This window comes from Argiope bruennichi, chromosome 8, assembly GCF_947563725.1.
Source record: "Argiope bruennichi chromosome 8, qqArgBrue1.1, whole genome shotgun sequence".
NCBI lineage: Eukaryota > Metazoa > Arthropoda > Arachnida > Araneae > Araneidae > Argiope > Argiope bruennichi.
This window is the reverse complement of record NC_079158.1, coordinates 75,224,943-75,241,752: the sequence shown is the minus strand read 5'-3', so window position 1 is coordinate 75,241,752 and position 16,810 is coordinate 75,224,943. Positions and strand designations below refer to the sequence as shown.

Sequence of the window (16,810 nt, the reverse complement as noted above, 5' to 3'; positions counted from 1 at the left end):
GGATAAACGGAATTAAAATTTCCAAGATCTGTGGCATTTTCTCAGTGGTATTTTGATACAATTTGTAAAAACTTTGAAAATTTTTTTGCATAGATTTCTGCTCTGCAGTTTCTTGCAAATATGTTAATTTTTACTTTTATTTCCTTACTAAGGCTATTAATTTAGTATGCATTCAAAAGGATGAAAATCTCTGTTGGATACCAGGCCTTAACTGTAACCAGTTTTAACTGTGAAGAACTTTCCCTTCTCACCACCAGGGGTTTGTTGACTTCCTCTCGATTTGGCGGCAACCAACGAACGCGTTTTATACTCTTCTAACTTGTAAATATATTCTTAATCATGTAACCTATAATCAAGTAACTATTAAAATAATATCTTAAAGAGAAGTTCCCCATGTTAATGAGTCATACAGTCACTGAACCTGCCACTAATTAGATATTTGAGATTTTCAGCTGCAGATGGAGACAACAACACCAGTATGTAAACAAAAAGAGATTCCAACCAACAAAACAAAGGTAAGCGCATTTACTTGCCTTTAATTTAGAGATTGTTTGTGTTGGAATATTAATTGGCATCCCTGCCGGGATAATTGGTGTGGTTTATTCCAATTTAGAGCTGAAAAATATATATTAGAATTTTGAACTGATTTATTATTATTATTGAATTTATATATGATTGAATCTTACTGAATATAAATTTCGAACTGTTCAATTCTAAAAATGGATGATAAAAGTGGCAGGTTAAGAAAGAAACGGGGAGTTTTGAGAACATCTGTTACCAAAATTTGTAAAACTATTGAAACAGAACTAACGAAAACAGATGTAAATGTCGATATGTTAGAAGAAATGTTAGAGCAGCTTGCGGTTGAGTCAAGTGAATTAAAGAATCTAGATTCACAAATTGAAGAATTCGTTTCCGAGGACAAATTAGAAAGAGAAGTAAAAGAAGTATCGGAATACACCCAAAAAATTATAACTTGGAAATTTAGAGCGACCAAAAAAATTCGCGAACGAACAAAAAATGTTGATTCTTTGAATGTTCCAAGTTCCTGTTATAAAGAATCATCGAACATTAAATTGCCAAAACTTGCGATATCTAAATTCTACGGGCAATCAAGTTTATGGCTTTCATTTTGGAACTCCTTTGAATCAGCCATACATGAAAATGATTCATTAAGTGAAGTCAGTAAATTTAATTACTTAAAAGCACACCTAGGTGGTTCTGCCCTTAGTACCATAGAAGGATTTGCATTTACACCAGAAAATTACGAAATCGCCATAAAATTACTTAAAGAACGCTTCGGAAGATCAGATGTTCTCATTAATACCCATTTGAATAATTTACTGCGTATCTGCCCATTAAAGAACTCAGATGATATTGTATCATTCAGAAAAATGTTTGATAATATACAGACAGAAATCCGATCTCTTGAATCTCTTAATGTTTTGAAAGAAACCTACGAAAACCTACTTTGCCCAATCCTGTTAAAATGCCTTCCCCCCGATCTCGTTTTAGAATATAATAAAAACATGAAATCGGATAAATATGAAATAGATGAATTGCTCGACTTCCTGTCTCTTCAGCTGAAAGCAAAAGAACGATCGTTAATGTATGCTTCTCCCGTGAGTTCGAAAAAAGAAAAGTATTCATTTCACCCGTTGCGTTATGACTCAACTAGCGGAAAAATAAATAATCCTAGATGTTCCACTGCAAAGAGATTTAGCAGTTCAGAATTGATTAGTTCTGAAGTAAAAATAAAAACACCGGAATGCTTATTCTGCAATAAATTTCATGATGTTGTTGATTGTGAATACGTACGTACTTTAAGTTTGGAAGAACGGAAACGTATACTGTCTAAAAAAGCTGCGTGTTTTATTTGTGCAAAGCAATTTCATGTTGCTAAATTTTGTAGGTCAAAAATAGTTTGTACTCTCTGTGGTAAAAAACATTTATCCATATTATGCAATCAAGATAATTCTGTTCCGAAAAATAATACCCATTTTAATGAAAGTAAGGATGAGAATAATCTTTTAAATGAAAATTTCACGTTGGCGAATAATTTATGTTCCAGGGAGGTTTATCTGCAGACTTTAATTGTTAGCGTCGAAAATAATGATTTAAAACACTATGTTAGATCGATCATTGACCTCGGGAGCCAGAGGTCGTATGTCAGCAAATACATAGCGGATGTAATGAAATTGAAGTGTCTTGGGGAACAAACGGTGACTCATGGACTTTTCGGAGGACTGAAAAGGCGGGAAAACCACAAGATGTATTCCATTAAATTGCGTAATACAGAAAATAATTTCTGTTGTAATGTAGAAGTAATGGATCAGAATAAAATTTGCACTTCTCTTCCCAAATTAGATTCTAAAAACATCGAAGAAGTAAAACAATTGGGTATATTTGTTAGTGATATTTGCTTAGATGAAAATCTTTGTTTGTATGAAAACGATCCCAAGGAGATTCACATATTATTAGGGGCAGATACGGCAGCCAGATTATTTACAGGAGAAATTAAAAAACTTTCGCCTGATCTAATTGCGATGAACACCAAGTTAGGGTGGACAGTTATTGGAAGATCAGGAATTAATAAAAATGATAGTTCCAGCACGCTAATGTCGCTACTTGTCAACGACGTAAATATATCCGATCTTTGGAGGCTTGATACATTGAATATCAATGACCCTGCGGAAACTCAAAGTAGAAAAGAACTAGAAGAAGCGGCTAAGGAACATTTTGAACGCAGTGTAACACGAGATAACGAGGGGCGCTACATTGTCAGTCTACCGTGGATACATGATCATCCACCTCTTCCTGATGGCAGAAAGTTAGCTGAACGAAGACTTAACAGTTGTATTAAAGCCTTAGAACGTGTCGAGAAGCTGGCCGATTATGATGATGTTTTTCAGGATTGGCAGAATGAGGGTATCATTGAAGAAGTTGATCCTATGCAAGAAATCAAAGAAGGACAGCATTTCTTACCTCACCATCCTGTCTTCAAGGAGAATTCGACGGCCAAAGTTCGACCCGTTTTTGATGGTTCAGCTAAAGAAAAGAATACACCTTCTATTAATGACTGCCTCGAAAAGGGACCAAATCTTGTAGAACTCATTCCATCTCTCATAAATCGCTTTCGTGTTGAAAAATATGGAGTGATATCTGACATTAAGAAGGCCTTTCTGCAAATTGGATTACAAGAACGAGATAGACCATATCTCAGATTTTTATGGAAGGATAGAAGAAAAGACGGAAATATCAAGATCCTGCAGCACAAAAGAGTTGTGTTCGGAATCTCCTCCAGTCCTTTCCTTCTAGGAGCTACATTAGAACTTCATTTAAAAAACGCCCCAGATCATCTCAAGGAAACAGCCCAGCAACTTATGAGGTCCTTCTACGTTGATAATTGTGTTTTCAGCGTCAACAGAAGAGAAGAACTCGCTAGATTTATTTCGGAATCACAAGCACTATTATCTACTGCCAAGTTTGAACTTCGAGGGTGGGAGCATTCTCCTACTGAAGACAAAACTGAAGAAAGGCAAGAAGACCGAAAGGTTCCAGTTCTTGGGCTTCTGTGGAATTTACCAAAGGACACTATATCTCTAGATTTGAAAAGTTTGATGAAAGAAGATAAAGGACCTATTACAAAAAGAAAAATCCTGTCAACCGTTCATCGAATCTTTGATCCGATAGGATTTTCTTGTCCAGTGACTCTAGAGCCCAAATCTTTGTTGCAGGAATGCTGGAAATTGGGTCTGTCCTGGGATGCTGAACTCCCTCTGCTGATAACTGAAAGATTCGAACGCTGGAAGATGAAGTTACCGAAATTGAATGATCTTGAAATACCAAGATGTGTACGTGAGGACTTTGCAGAAGATTCCAAATTTTCCATCCATGTTTTTTGTGACGCAAGTCAGAGTGCCTACGCTACATGTATCTTCTTGAGAGCTGAATCTGCTGATAGCACGTCGTGCCAGTTAATACAAGCTAGAAATAGAGTTGCTCCTTTGAAAAAGATCTCTATTCCACGCCTAGAACTTTTGTCCTGTACTATTGGTGCTAGATTGGCAAAAGCAACCATATCCGAACTTGGACTTGAGAACATACCAATCTTCTACTGGTCTGACTCTATGAATGCTTTGTATTGGATCAAAAGAAATGAGAATTGGGCCACGTTTGTTTACAACAGGGTACTGGAAATCCGTAAACTCACCAATCCTGAAGACTGGAGGCACATAAGTGGAACATTAAACCCAGCTGACCTTCCATCACGAGGTTCCAATGCAGAGGAACTTGTGAAATCTCTTTGGTGGAAGGGTCCAAATTGGCTGAGAATGCCTATAGAAGATTGGCCTGTTTCGGAAACTATGCCAGATTTCGACGTTGTAAACTCCGAAAAAAGAAAATCTATTGTGTCTGTCACTAACACCACGACAGAGCAATTAGAGTACTTTTCTAAGGTATCTTCTTTCCGAAAAATGACCAGAATCACGGCTTGGATTTTTCGTTTTTATAAAAATGCTAAAACCCAGAAAAAAGAAAGAAAATTCGGTACCCTAGATTTTGAAGAAGTAGAGGCTGCAGAAAAGTACATTTTAAAACAAGTTCAAAGTCAATGTTTTTTGGGGAATGAAAAACTGAACTTACAGACATTCCTGGATTCAGATGGTTTATTAAGAGTAAAGACCAAAATTTCTCAAAGAAGTGATCTACCAACATTTAGATTTCCAATTTTGCTGCCTTCAAAGCATGATGTTATTGGAAAACTTATTTTTGAAAAGCATGTTGAACTTAGTCATGCTGGGATACAGATTTTGATGTCGAGTTTAAGAGAGAATTATTGGATCTTAAAAAGCAGGAAGACAATACGTCAAGTAATAAGGAATTGTGTAATATGTCAACGTTTTTCATCTCGGCCATTAGAAGTAGCAAGTGCTCCACTACCCGAAGATCGCGTCAGAGATGCTTATGTTTTTGAAGTAGTAGGAGTTGACTTGTGCGGACCACTATATTTGAAAAACAAAAGCAAATGTTGGGCTGTACTTTTTACATGCGCAGTTTATCGCGCAGTCCACATCGAGCTGGTAACTAGTTTATCAACAGATAGTTTTATTCTAGCTTTACGAAGGTTTATTTCTAGAAGAGGAAGACCAGCTACAATTTATTCAGATAATGGAACCAACTTAGTGGGTACTTCTAATGAGCTGAAATCTGTTGATTGGGTGAAAATACAAGAATATGCCTCAGTAAAGGAAATCCTATGGAAATTCAACCCCCCATCAGCCCCATGGTGGGGCGGATTTTGGGAAAGTCTTATAGGTATGTTGAAATCTATCTTAAGAAAAATTCTTGGAAAGGCCTCCTTACAATTTGAAGAATTGTACACTGTACTATGTGATGCTGAGGGCATTATAAATTCAAGACCTTTGACATACTTAAGTGAAGACAATGAGGACCTTATAGCATTAACACCTGCTATGTTTTTACAAGATGTAAAAGAAATAGTAGTTCCAGATATAGATCAAATAGATGCTAAGAGAATGAATAAAAAATTCTTCTACAGGCAAAAAGTGTGTCAAGATCTCAGAAAACGTTTCAGAATCGAATATCTTGGACATCTTAGAGAATTTTCAAAGATTCGTAATGAATCTAAAATTAAAGAAGGAGACATTGTTCTCATCGGTGATAGTAACGTCAAGCGAATAAATTGGCCTTTGGGAAGAGTCATCAAATTATATCTTGGAAAAGACAAGAAAGTTCGTCTCGTGGAAGTCCAGACCAAATCTGGGTCTTTCCTACGTCCAATCCAGAGACTTTTTCCTCTTGAGGTCAGCCAAAGTGAAAAATCTGCTATCCCGTGTCTCCCAAAGAGTGATTCTCCATCCACAATGATGATTCCTGATGGTACACCTACCTCTAGTAACTCTCATGCTGTTTCAGATGTGAGACAACCAAGAAGATCCCGTTATGGCCGGCTTTTAAAGCCCAATGCTCTCCTAGACTCATTGGTTTGAGTTTCTAAAGTCTTTACGAAACTCAAAGGTGGGAGAGTGTTGGATACCAGGCCTTAACTGTAACCAGTTTTAACTGTGAAGAACTTTCCCTTCTCACCACCAGGGGTTTGTTGACTTCCTCTCGATTTGGCGGCAACCAACGAACGCGTTTTATACTCTTCTAACTTGTAAATATATTCTTAATCATGTAACCTATAATCAAGTAACTATTAAAATAATATCTTAAAGAGAAGTTCCCCATGTTAATGAGTCATACAGTCACTGAACCTGCCACTAATTAGATATTTGAGATTTTCAGCTGCAGATGGAGACAACAACACCAGTATGTAAACAAAAAGAGATTCCAACCAACAAAACAAAGGTAAGCGCATTTACTTGCCTTTAATTTAGAGATTGTTTGTGTTGGAATAATCTCAATGTAACAAACAATTAGTTGAAGGTATTTTTTTAAAGAGAAAATACTAGTCTTTTTGTGAAGACTTCATTGTATTATCAAATGATACCTAGTTCCAAGAGTCAGTTAGGATGGGATTTTTAAAAAGAAATCTCCAGAAGTTCAGTCTTTATAAGTTTAATGAAAGTAAATAAATTTTGGTTTAATCAGTATAAATAACATAGAATATGGATAGCACAAAATCGTTTTAATACAGGCTGAGCTCCTTGTTTCAAGATAACTTTCGAACAATTTGGAGAAAACAAATGAAAAGAACCTTTTTTCTTTGTCTTAAAATCTTGAGATTTACAACTGACAACATGAAATAATATTTCTGAAAGGAAACGTGCGTATTATGCAAATACGTTGGAACGTTTTAAGATTTCTTCGCATTTTTTTTTAACATAATCTTAAATTGAAGAATAATAAATAATATCTATTATCTAAAGAATTAGCTAAACTGTTATGACATATTTTCAGTTATGTTCACTGATTTACGCAAAATCGTTTGTTACAGCTTATTATTTAAGATGTTTTATAACCAAAACATTTGATAAGAATAAAAAGCTTCCGATTCATTTTAAAAATCCTCATTTATTTTTTCCGAATATTATTTTGTTAAAATGAATAAATTTTATAGAAATAAAAAATTTACTAAGACTAACTGGTTTCAAAATTTATAAATATGGAGATAGTTAATTCCTTTTTAAGATATTTTAAAACAATTTTCAAAAGTTCATTGATAGAATTAAGATCATTTTTGCAAGAAAAATCATTGTTGTACAAGAAAAATCTAAAATTCAAACTACAATATTTACTCTAGCGATGAATTTATTTAATACACATCTTGTAGTAAATTAGGATTCGTTTATGTGCAATTACTACAGGATGTCACTGATGTCTAACATTCGTATAATTATGTGCTCATTATGTTTTAAATACTTTCTAAATCTCATCTAGAATCATTTAAACAAGAACAATTTATTTATTTCGGTTAATTACTTCATATTTAGAAGAAACAATATATAATATCCTTATCTTCGAAAGTAGGCGTTGCAGAAACTCATTGCGTAAGTTCAATTCTTAAATTGTAAAGAAGTAAGTTACTAATGAAAACCTCTAATTTAAATGACTTTCCCTTCAATATTTATTTAGTAGGATAAACTGGCAACAAATTATTTAACTATCTTCAAGTATGGATGAATTATGTCTATTTCAATCGATAGTTAATTTCAGTGAAATATATTCATTGACACTGTCCAACAAAATTCATGAAAAGTCCGAGGACTTCGGAATAAAATTAAATATTTATTTAAATTATTTCTGAAAACATTAAACTTTTGTTTAATAAATTATGTAACTCCTTCCGTAATTCTGTTTGTCACTATGAATATACTAGTCTTTATTATATAAAATATTCATTATAAATGATATGCCATATTTTTATTTCTTCGATATACAAAGCTTGATTGATGCCAATCTCATTTAGTTTCATTCACTATTTGAGAAGTAGTGTATCGAAATTATTAGTGTAATTATTTATCAGATGTAATAAATTCCGTTTATCTGCATTCTTAAAAATAATTATTTTCTAACAGTTTAAATTCAAAATTCATTTCACCTTTGGCTTTGATCTTTCCATACTATACATAATTTAATATCTAACTTTGCAACATTACGCTGGGTGTCACGAACGCATCACGAGGTTAAAATAAATGTTTGCTCAGCTAAATGTTGGTAAAATTCCCATTTGTAACTGCAAACTTATATAAGCTCTAAATACGATCTACCTCATCAATACCCTGCTTTTTATCTTCATGTGTACTGCGTACGTCGCTCCGTGTTCATGATTTTGACAAAGAGCATTTAAATGTTGATGTGAAATTATACTTTTTTAAATTATACAACACAAGAATAAAGTTGTCATTAAAGAACTCACACCTATGCATTTCTAAATAGTTGTATTACATATTATATATTTTATATGACAATATGAAATGAGCACAATAGTAAGTGTATAGTGTGGATTTTAATTTCATAAATATTTAAGATTTCACCAGATATACAGAAGTTTTCGAATATTTTCTTTAAAATTCAAATTAAAATACATTCTAAAAAAATAAATATACCGTTATTAATTTTGTAAAAATAGTCTTTTTAATTTCAGATATCTAAAACTTGCATATGAATATTTCAGTGACCAGATGACAGTGACAAACAAAAACAAATGTTGATTTTGCTTTTTTTTAAGCATAACTTGAATAATTAGATTGTGGAATAAATATTAACAAAGCTATTTTCCCTATTCTTACCAGAATTATTTGAAATAAGTAAACTGAGATTAAGTTGGTTTCAAGTAATATAAATATTTTTTGGAGAATTATACGGTAAAAAATCCTTCAATTCAAGTTTAAAAAATCGCCATTTCTGTTTCCATCAATATTTCATATTAATTAAATTGCTGTATCCTTAATTATATTTTAATAAATAAAAAAAATAAAGACTGAAGTAGAATCTACAAAGGTTTTCCTTTAATTTTAGACTATAAATTAAAATTTAAATCTTTTCGAGGAGAGGGAATTACCTTTGCAATTGAATCGGACGTCTCGAAACTGTTTCATCTTATTTGGCAATAGCAATATTCTTTTAAAAGTTTGAACCAAATTTATTTAAGACTCTGAAATATTATGCCATATCTGAAATTATGTATTGATTTACTAAATCATTTGGCTACCTCAACAATTACGCTGATTGTCTGTTTACTAATTGTTTATTTCAACAATCAAGCTCAAAATTAAAGACGCTTACCATTATACATATGTTATGGTAAATTTGTTTAATCCGGTAATGATTATGTATAATTAACAGTGATTATTCAAAATTACCACGGAAGTAATTGGCGATTATAAATATTCACCGATAATTACAGACAATCACCAGTTTGTTATATTTACCTTTAACTTATATATATGAGAGAGAGAGGGTGTCGGAAAGTGCTTTTAAGCCCTTTTAAATTCAAACCGACCTCTCTTATAGATAGGTACGTGACGTGTACCTACTGCTAAGTGACAATGCTGAATTTATCGAGGCAGATTACAAAACCACTATTCGCGGAATAAGGTAGTTGCAAAAAATTACTTTAAAAATAAAAAGGCCAGAAAGTTCAGTTAGAAAAATGTGCGCAATATCAAATTAAAAACACAGAAAGTATTTCAAGGAATTAAAAATAAAATTAGAACCGATATTTCTAATTAAAATTTTGATTTTTCCGTGACTTAAAAAAGTGTTTGTCTTAGATTCAGAAATGTATTTTGCGGTGTTATCATATATATTTTCATAGTTAATCAACACCAAAGTGAAATTTGAATAGGAAAGAAACTAAATAGTTATAATGAAGAAAAACTGAAAAACGTATCCTAGGGCAGGGGATACCGGAGAATACCCCATTAAATCCATAATGTTCTTTTCAGTTTGAGAACTTATTCGATCTTTCAATTAAGTCTATTTTATGCTGATCTGAACGTTCTGTGGTATGCGTAAGTCTGTCTGATCCATTTATAAATTATCAATTAAATCGAACTATTTCATACAAAATTCATTGCATTTTTGTAAGGTAGGCGATCTTTTTGTGTTTTTGTACACTAAAAGAAATTGAATTCATGATGAAAGTACTTGAGATGCTCTTTCACTGCTTTGCCTCAAAATATCCTTAATTTCACTCTGACATTGGGAATAAAAAAAAAATAAAAAAAGATAAATGGAAAAATTATACAATGAAAGAATCAATAATTATCTTGAAGGAAATATAAGAATTTTACTGTTGCGGATATTTTACTTTTCGATCCTTTAAGAAGATCAAAAATATACGAATGAATATAAAGAGGAAACACCAATTTCACTTCGAAATAAAGTTCTTTGATGTTCAAAGTGATCATTAGAAAAAGCAGATGCTTATAAGTTTCTTCAACTTTAAAAACTCCGTTTCCCGGTGTTACAGATAATTGAAATTTGTTTCTTGTTGGATATGATTTAGCTCGAATAGGAACAATAAGGATATTGAATCTAATACTATGGGAAGCAAGCAACGTTGGAGCTTGATGCTATTTAAAATGTCAAAATTCGGAGGTTTATTTCGAATTTTTTTTTCAATTATTTCGGCTTTTTATAAGCTCAGATGTTTTTCGAATTTCAATCTAGAGCTATTTGTTTATAGGAAATCCAATTTAGAAATTTGGCACTGGTTGAATGAAAAAAAAATCAAGAAGATCGTTTTCGATTATTTCTGTGGATCATATATGAAGTAAACTTACTGTAGTTGACAGCAAATTTGAAGAAGTTCATCAATGCCGTTTTGAAAACAAATTGATCATGGCCATCGGTAAAAAGGAAGTTATTATCATTTTTTTTCAGCCAGGTTCCTTAGCGGAACCTGGCTGACATGGAATTACTAAATAATTTTTGATAATAAATGATAAATTTCTTTCATAAGTGTCATGAGAAAGTATTATCTTTGTTATTTTTTTTTAACTAATTCATTTTTGTGCAGTCATATAATACATATTAATGATAAAAAAAAACTTCAACTACCTACTGATTACTTTGTAAAATTTTATTCTTCAGATATTACGTATGTTAAATTTTCAGTGATATTTAATTATTGTAAATGTGATTAATGAGTATTTTAAAAAGTGTACGAATATCTTACTGTACAGGATATTCTAAACAATGAACTAAGGGCTTATTTCTTTAATTATTGTAATTGGACGTATACTTCAAATTGCAAAATTTAATCAATGAAGGTACCCAACGGTATGAAAATACTCGGGTTTTGTAGAAGGGCTGATAAAAAGGAAAAAATAATTTTTTATACGTCTTTCATAAATAAAAAGTGTTAGCAAATAAAAAGCTTTCCTGTATTCATCTATAAAAATACAAAATATCAGACCTTATTTCTTTTTTTAATTACGGTCACCCCGTTACCACTAATGTTTATACAAATCCCAACTTTTTGAAAAACCGGTTACCAATTTCAGTATTTTCTAAAAACCGATTTTAGCCAATTTTCGAAATTTTTCAAAAAAAGAAAATAGAGTAGGGAAATATATTTTATTTAATTTATTTAAAATAACAAAAAGCGAAATCAATATCAAAGTCGAAGTGAAAATATCAAAAAATAATTAAGGATTAAATATACTTATTACTGACAGGAAATAATGACAACTCAAACAATAAATTCAAATAATATTTATGATATTTTCACTTATTTTAATTTCAACTAAAAAATATTTTAAAAAACATAAAATATCCACTAAATGGTGGCTAAGTCTTGTTCTTACTTTGGGCACAATATTGCCTGAAATTAAAAATACTCGTTCACTAGTTACTGAGCTTGGGTTTATAGTTTTCATGGCATCAAATAACAAATCTAAGTTTTTTTTTAATTCGTTGCCTCAAATAATGAAAATTCAGCTTTCACTGTCTTTGGATTTGTAATTTTTTCTTCAGGCTCTTCAAAAAACTTATGATATGATTTTTCATGGCTTCTTTTAAAAAAGCATTACTCTGATGAGTAGTTTCTTCGATTTGCTCCTCATCAGAATCGGTTTCCAAATAAGAATTTGGAAATATTTCAGACAATATATTTCGAGATAGCTTGATAATGTCGGTTTTTGAAGCAAAAGAAAGTACACTAGATTTTAGATGAACTAGAAATGTTTTGTGGATTTTGCAAATACAGCAAAAGAGTTGCTAATTCTACTTATCTTCTTTCTTGAATTTGTTTTTCTAAAGCATATAATAATTTCAAATTTATTTCAGTTGTTACATTTTTTAGTTCATTTAACAGAAATTCAAATATACCTTCACTGGTTGATAAATTTGCATCTCGTCAATCTAAGCCTTCAGTCTATAGACGAATCGGTCCCAACCGATGAAATTCGAAATATTTGGGTTTTTTTGAAGAAGAGAAATATCCAGGCAATCCGGAAACTGGTTTTCCTTAATTTAAAAACCGGTTTTCAAATATGACAAATTTACTTTAAAAAACCAGTTTTTTAAAACCGGATTTCAAAAACCTTCAAACTCTAATTACCACATAACTAAGCCGTACCTAACAGGGGAGACTCCGGTTTCTATTTATAAAACTTACTGAGATATTAAAAGGCAAACTAGTTGGTTTAGACCTTTTTCCGGTATCTCATCGTTTGTTATTTGAGCAAGGTTTTTCTTAAAATTTTCAAGGATAATATACATATCATGCAAGATTATTGAAAGACAAGAATCAGAAATTTGTTAAGAACTTATTAACTTTCATTACAATTTTAAAAACCGAAAATATATTAAATTGATGTTTAAAAACATGCTCAAAAAGAAACTCTTAGACATCTATAGAAATTTGCATTCTTTTAACAATACTTGTGCATGCGATCGATTTTATAAGTTGTGACTTGTAAACAATTTTTTAACTCGTTCGCAAGGATCTATAGATCATGTTTTGTTTTATGGATGAGATGCATTATTCAGCAACAGTCATGATCAAGTTAATGATTAGAAACAATGAAATGACACAAGAATTCGCTAAAAGATTATTGTTGAAGTTATCAGTTTTGGGCACTATTTGCCTCTAAGAACAATAAAATTTTGAATTTCTGGGAACATAAAAGTAAGTTTACTAAATTTAGAAATGAAAGCATCCTGTTTTCTCTTGTGTTTTCTGATTGATTTGAGGTTTATATTCTAGTAATTTTGAAAATTGGGATATATGAATAAGTTATTCAGATAAGTTTTTGTTTGTAAAATATTTGCCACATTTCTTATTATATTTAAATATGAACTCATTTTGTTGTGCGAAGAAATATTTTTAAAATTCTTATTGTAAGGGGGGGGGGTATAAAAATTTAGATAAGTTTAAAATAGTTCAGTAATGGAATATTTAGTCAATATAATAAGAATCCCTTATAGACAAATGTGATGCGTAGTGTCGTATATTATTGCATTTTGAAACATCAAATTAGTACCAATTGAAAATATATCTCAGAATCAGTATAAATAAAAAAAAACAATTTTAAATTTTACTGATGTTTAGAAAATTCATAACTAATGTTATTTTTATACACATTTAGTTTAACTATATTACTTATAAAGTTCAGAGGTTTTAAGAGACACACACAAAAAAAAAAAACAGTTCTGAAACTTACCAGCATTGGCTTAAATACTGTTTGATTTTTTAAAATGAAAACAAAAAATAAAAAAAGAAATCGACAGAAAAAATATAATTAGTGATTTAAAATCAATTAATTCTATACAAATAAAGTCTTTCAATTGCTCAAAACAATATTAAAAACGTTATTATTCGTTCAATAGTATGAAAGCATATCATATATGCTTTTGATTGCTATTTTTGTGATAAAAAATGCAATACTGTACTGATACAAAAAAAATGTCAAAAGCAGTCAAGATCTTAAATATAATTCTGCGTTTAAAATATTTGAGTTAAGAATTTATCCAGAATAATGTATTTGCACATTTCTCTATCAGGGATTCTTCAAAGAATTCAACAAATTATAAAATATGCATGAATTGTATCTTTGTCCTTTTATTTTTTTTTCAGCTTCAATAATGTTTTAAAATTCATGGTAGAGATTCTATGATGATTTTAGATATTCTTTCAAAATAACAAATTTTCAGAACTGTAAAAGCGAACGAAACTTTTATAATATTACCAAACGAAGCTAATTCTGTGTTGCCAACAGTGTCAGAAATATAAGTTTTCCTGTCTCTATAATCAAGACGCTGTGTTAGGATGAATTTGTCGAAAGTTACTTTCAGAATTAACTCTCATACTTTCCGAATAGATAAAAGAGAATCTGCTATGGCTTGGATGGTATTTTAAGTAAGTTTTAAAATACTAAAAATTTGATGAAACAATACAGGCTGATTAATTTCTTGTAAAATAAAATGTTAAATTTTTAAAAGAAGGTGAACTGAAAAAATATATTATAATTTTGCAAACATAATCAGAGCATCTTATAATCAAATGAGAAACTACAAAAGAACCATCTTTCTTGTTCTGACTTGATAAAACATTAATTCAGTAACTGAGACATAAAATCAATAAACAAAAAAATTTAAACACTTAAAATTAATAATGACGCTAAAATGTTTTTACGTATCAGTCAAAAGCAAAAATATGCAATTACTTATTTCAATTTAATTATTTAAGAAATTAAACCCTGGTGAGTTTACTCAAAATTAAATTTAGAATTAAATTTTTATCAATCTTAATTGATAAAAGAATATTCTAAGCGGATGACTTAATTTTAAATTAGTTTAAATATTGGATTTCATACAAAAGCAGTTGTGGGAAACACGGATTTTTTTTAAAGAAAAACGGAAACATTTTTATAGAATTATAAATTTTTTTAATACATAAAAAAGAAATGAACCAACTGAGATCATTTTACAAACACTGATCTCATAATTAAATGGAAATATTCAAAAGAGCCCATCTTTCATGTTGTGAAATGATTAAACATTGATTCGGTAGTCAAAAGAGATAAAAACTGTCTATAAATATCTAATTGGACAGTATGGAAATCCTTGCTGATGCTAAAGATTTTTTATGTGCCGTTCAAAGACAGTACTCTATTATTAAATTCCTGATTATGTAGTAAAACAGCCGCCTTCGGCGACCAATTGGAGCGACTGCAATATTAATAGAAATTTTGTTGATAATATATTATTTTTTAATAATCCGTAATCTTTAATTAGAAGACGAAGAAATTAAATGAAAAATGCAAAGGAAAGCATGGAATAGAAAATGCATACAATTATTGAACTAAATTTTAATGCATAAATAAACTGAAAGTAAGCTGGTATTTTTTGCACCTTATCTTTGCATCTAGCTTGTTATTTAATGTTAAAATGGTATTCTATTGAAATAGTATGCAACTTATAGATATGTTTAATTGACATTATTTCCTACTATGTAATTCAAGGTTTTATTCAAATTCATTTGAATTTATTAATCATTAATTAAAAATGTCAAACAATTATTACACATAAATATCTACCAAAGTAAAAATGATACGCTATTGCAATGGTAATTTTGTTAACTTTATTTTTAATTGAAAAAAAAAGCACATTTCCATTTACTTTTGGAATATATAGCTAAAAATATTTAAGAAATATAAAAATCAGAGCAACTATCCGAATTTGGATCCGCTTTCAAAATACACTAAGTGTCAAATGTAATCTTTAAATGCAAATAACCTTATGTGCGTAGTAAAAAGCTTAGGGAAACTAATATGAAATAGTTAATATTTTACTATTTTTATACTTGTTTTTAAGTAAAGTTATTAATTATATCGAGGTATATTATTATTATTATATTATATTATTATATTATATTATTATATCATATATTATATGGTATAATGAAGCTTTTTAATTATTAAACTCTTATATGACTAACGGTCTTCATAATAATTGCATTAAACAGCTGATAAATTACGTAAGTATACAGCGCAATTTTGATTAAATTTTTATTTTCAAAATAAAGTAAATTATCAATTTTTATGAAATGTGCGATTAATAAATTTTATGGATTGAAAAATTATGGAAATCTCCTAAATAATATATGTTTACATGAAATAAACGAAGTAACAATTCCAGCACAAAAATGAAAACTATGACAAAAATAGGAGAGAAGAGATAAAACTGGCATCCATAAAATATGAAAACAATACCATTAGCATAGAAAAAGTTATTTAAAGTTTTTCAAAATTTGAAACTATTCTACGAGTGAACGAAATTTATTTCATTAAAATGATTATTTTTTTTTTAAATTTTAAGATGCTTTAAACATTTTTTTCTGTGTTACAGTATTTTCCAAAATAAATCCTCACTCAAACAAAAAAATCCCAAAATTTTTATTTGAAAAAAATATTGATAAAAATTTGTATAAATATCGCTCTTAAGGGTAAATTTCACTCCCCAAAGCTTTTTTGGAACAAATTTAACATTTACACACCAAACAATCTGATTGGCAGGAAATTACAATCAAACATTCAATTTTATTACCAGTATATATAATGATGTATTTTGTTAAGTATATCAATAATTTCAATGGAGAATATCTAAAAGACAATATCTTATTTAATTCAAAAATCAAATAGTTATTGTTGAAGAATGATATATCAAAAATTCTTCTGGAAATTCTTTTTCACTTTCAAAAAGAAAGTATATTTAGCTGTATTGAATCAAATATCAACTCTTTCAGAAGCACAAAAAAATTTGTTTTTTCACAAAAAGAATAATGGATTTATAAATTCATAGAGTCATAATTATATCTTTTTCCCCATTA

General features: G+C 30.0%; 1 protein-coding gene across 1 annotated transcript; it reads left to right on the top strand.

Annotated features, from left to right (window-relative positions):
- Positions 1–2,192: 2,192 nt before the first annotated feature.
- On the top strand, positions 2,193–6,014 carry LOC129980670 (uncharacterized). Its single transcript, XM_056091051.1, has 2 exons — positions 2,193–4,460; positions 4,650–6,014. The coding sequence occupies exons 1-2, from the start codon at positions 2,193–2,195 to the stop codon at positions 6,012–6,014; spliced, it is 3,633 nt and encodes a 1,210-aa protein (XP_055947026.1).
- The last annotated feature ends 10,796 nt before the right edge of the window (positions 6,015–16,810 follow it).

Excerpts from the sequence above, each read along its gene's own strand:
- LOC129980670 (XM_056091051.1), top strand. The coding sequence starts at position 2,193 with ATGAAATTGAAGTGTCTTGGGGAACAAACGGTGACTCATGGACTTTTC. Across the intron at positions 4,461-4,649 it reads AATTAGAGTACTTTTCTAAG|ACATTCCTGGATTCAGATGG; the intron begins GTATCTTCTTTC and ends CTGAACTTACAG.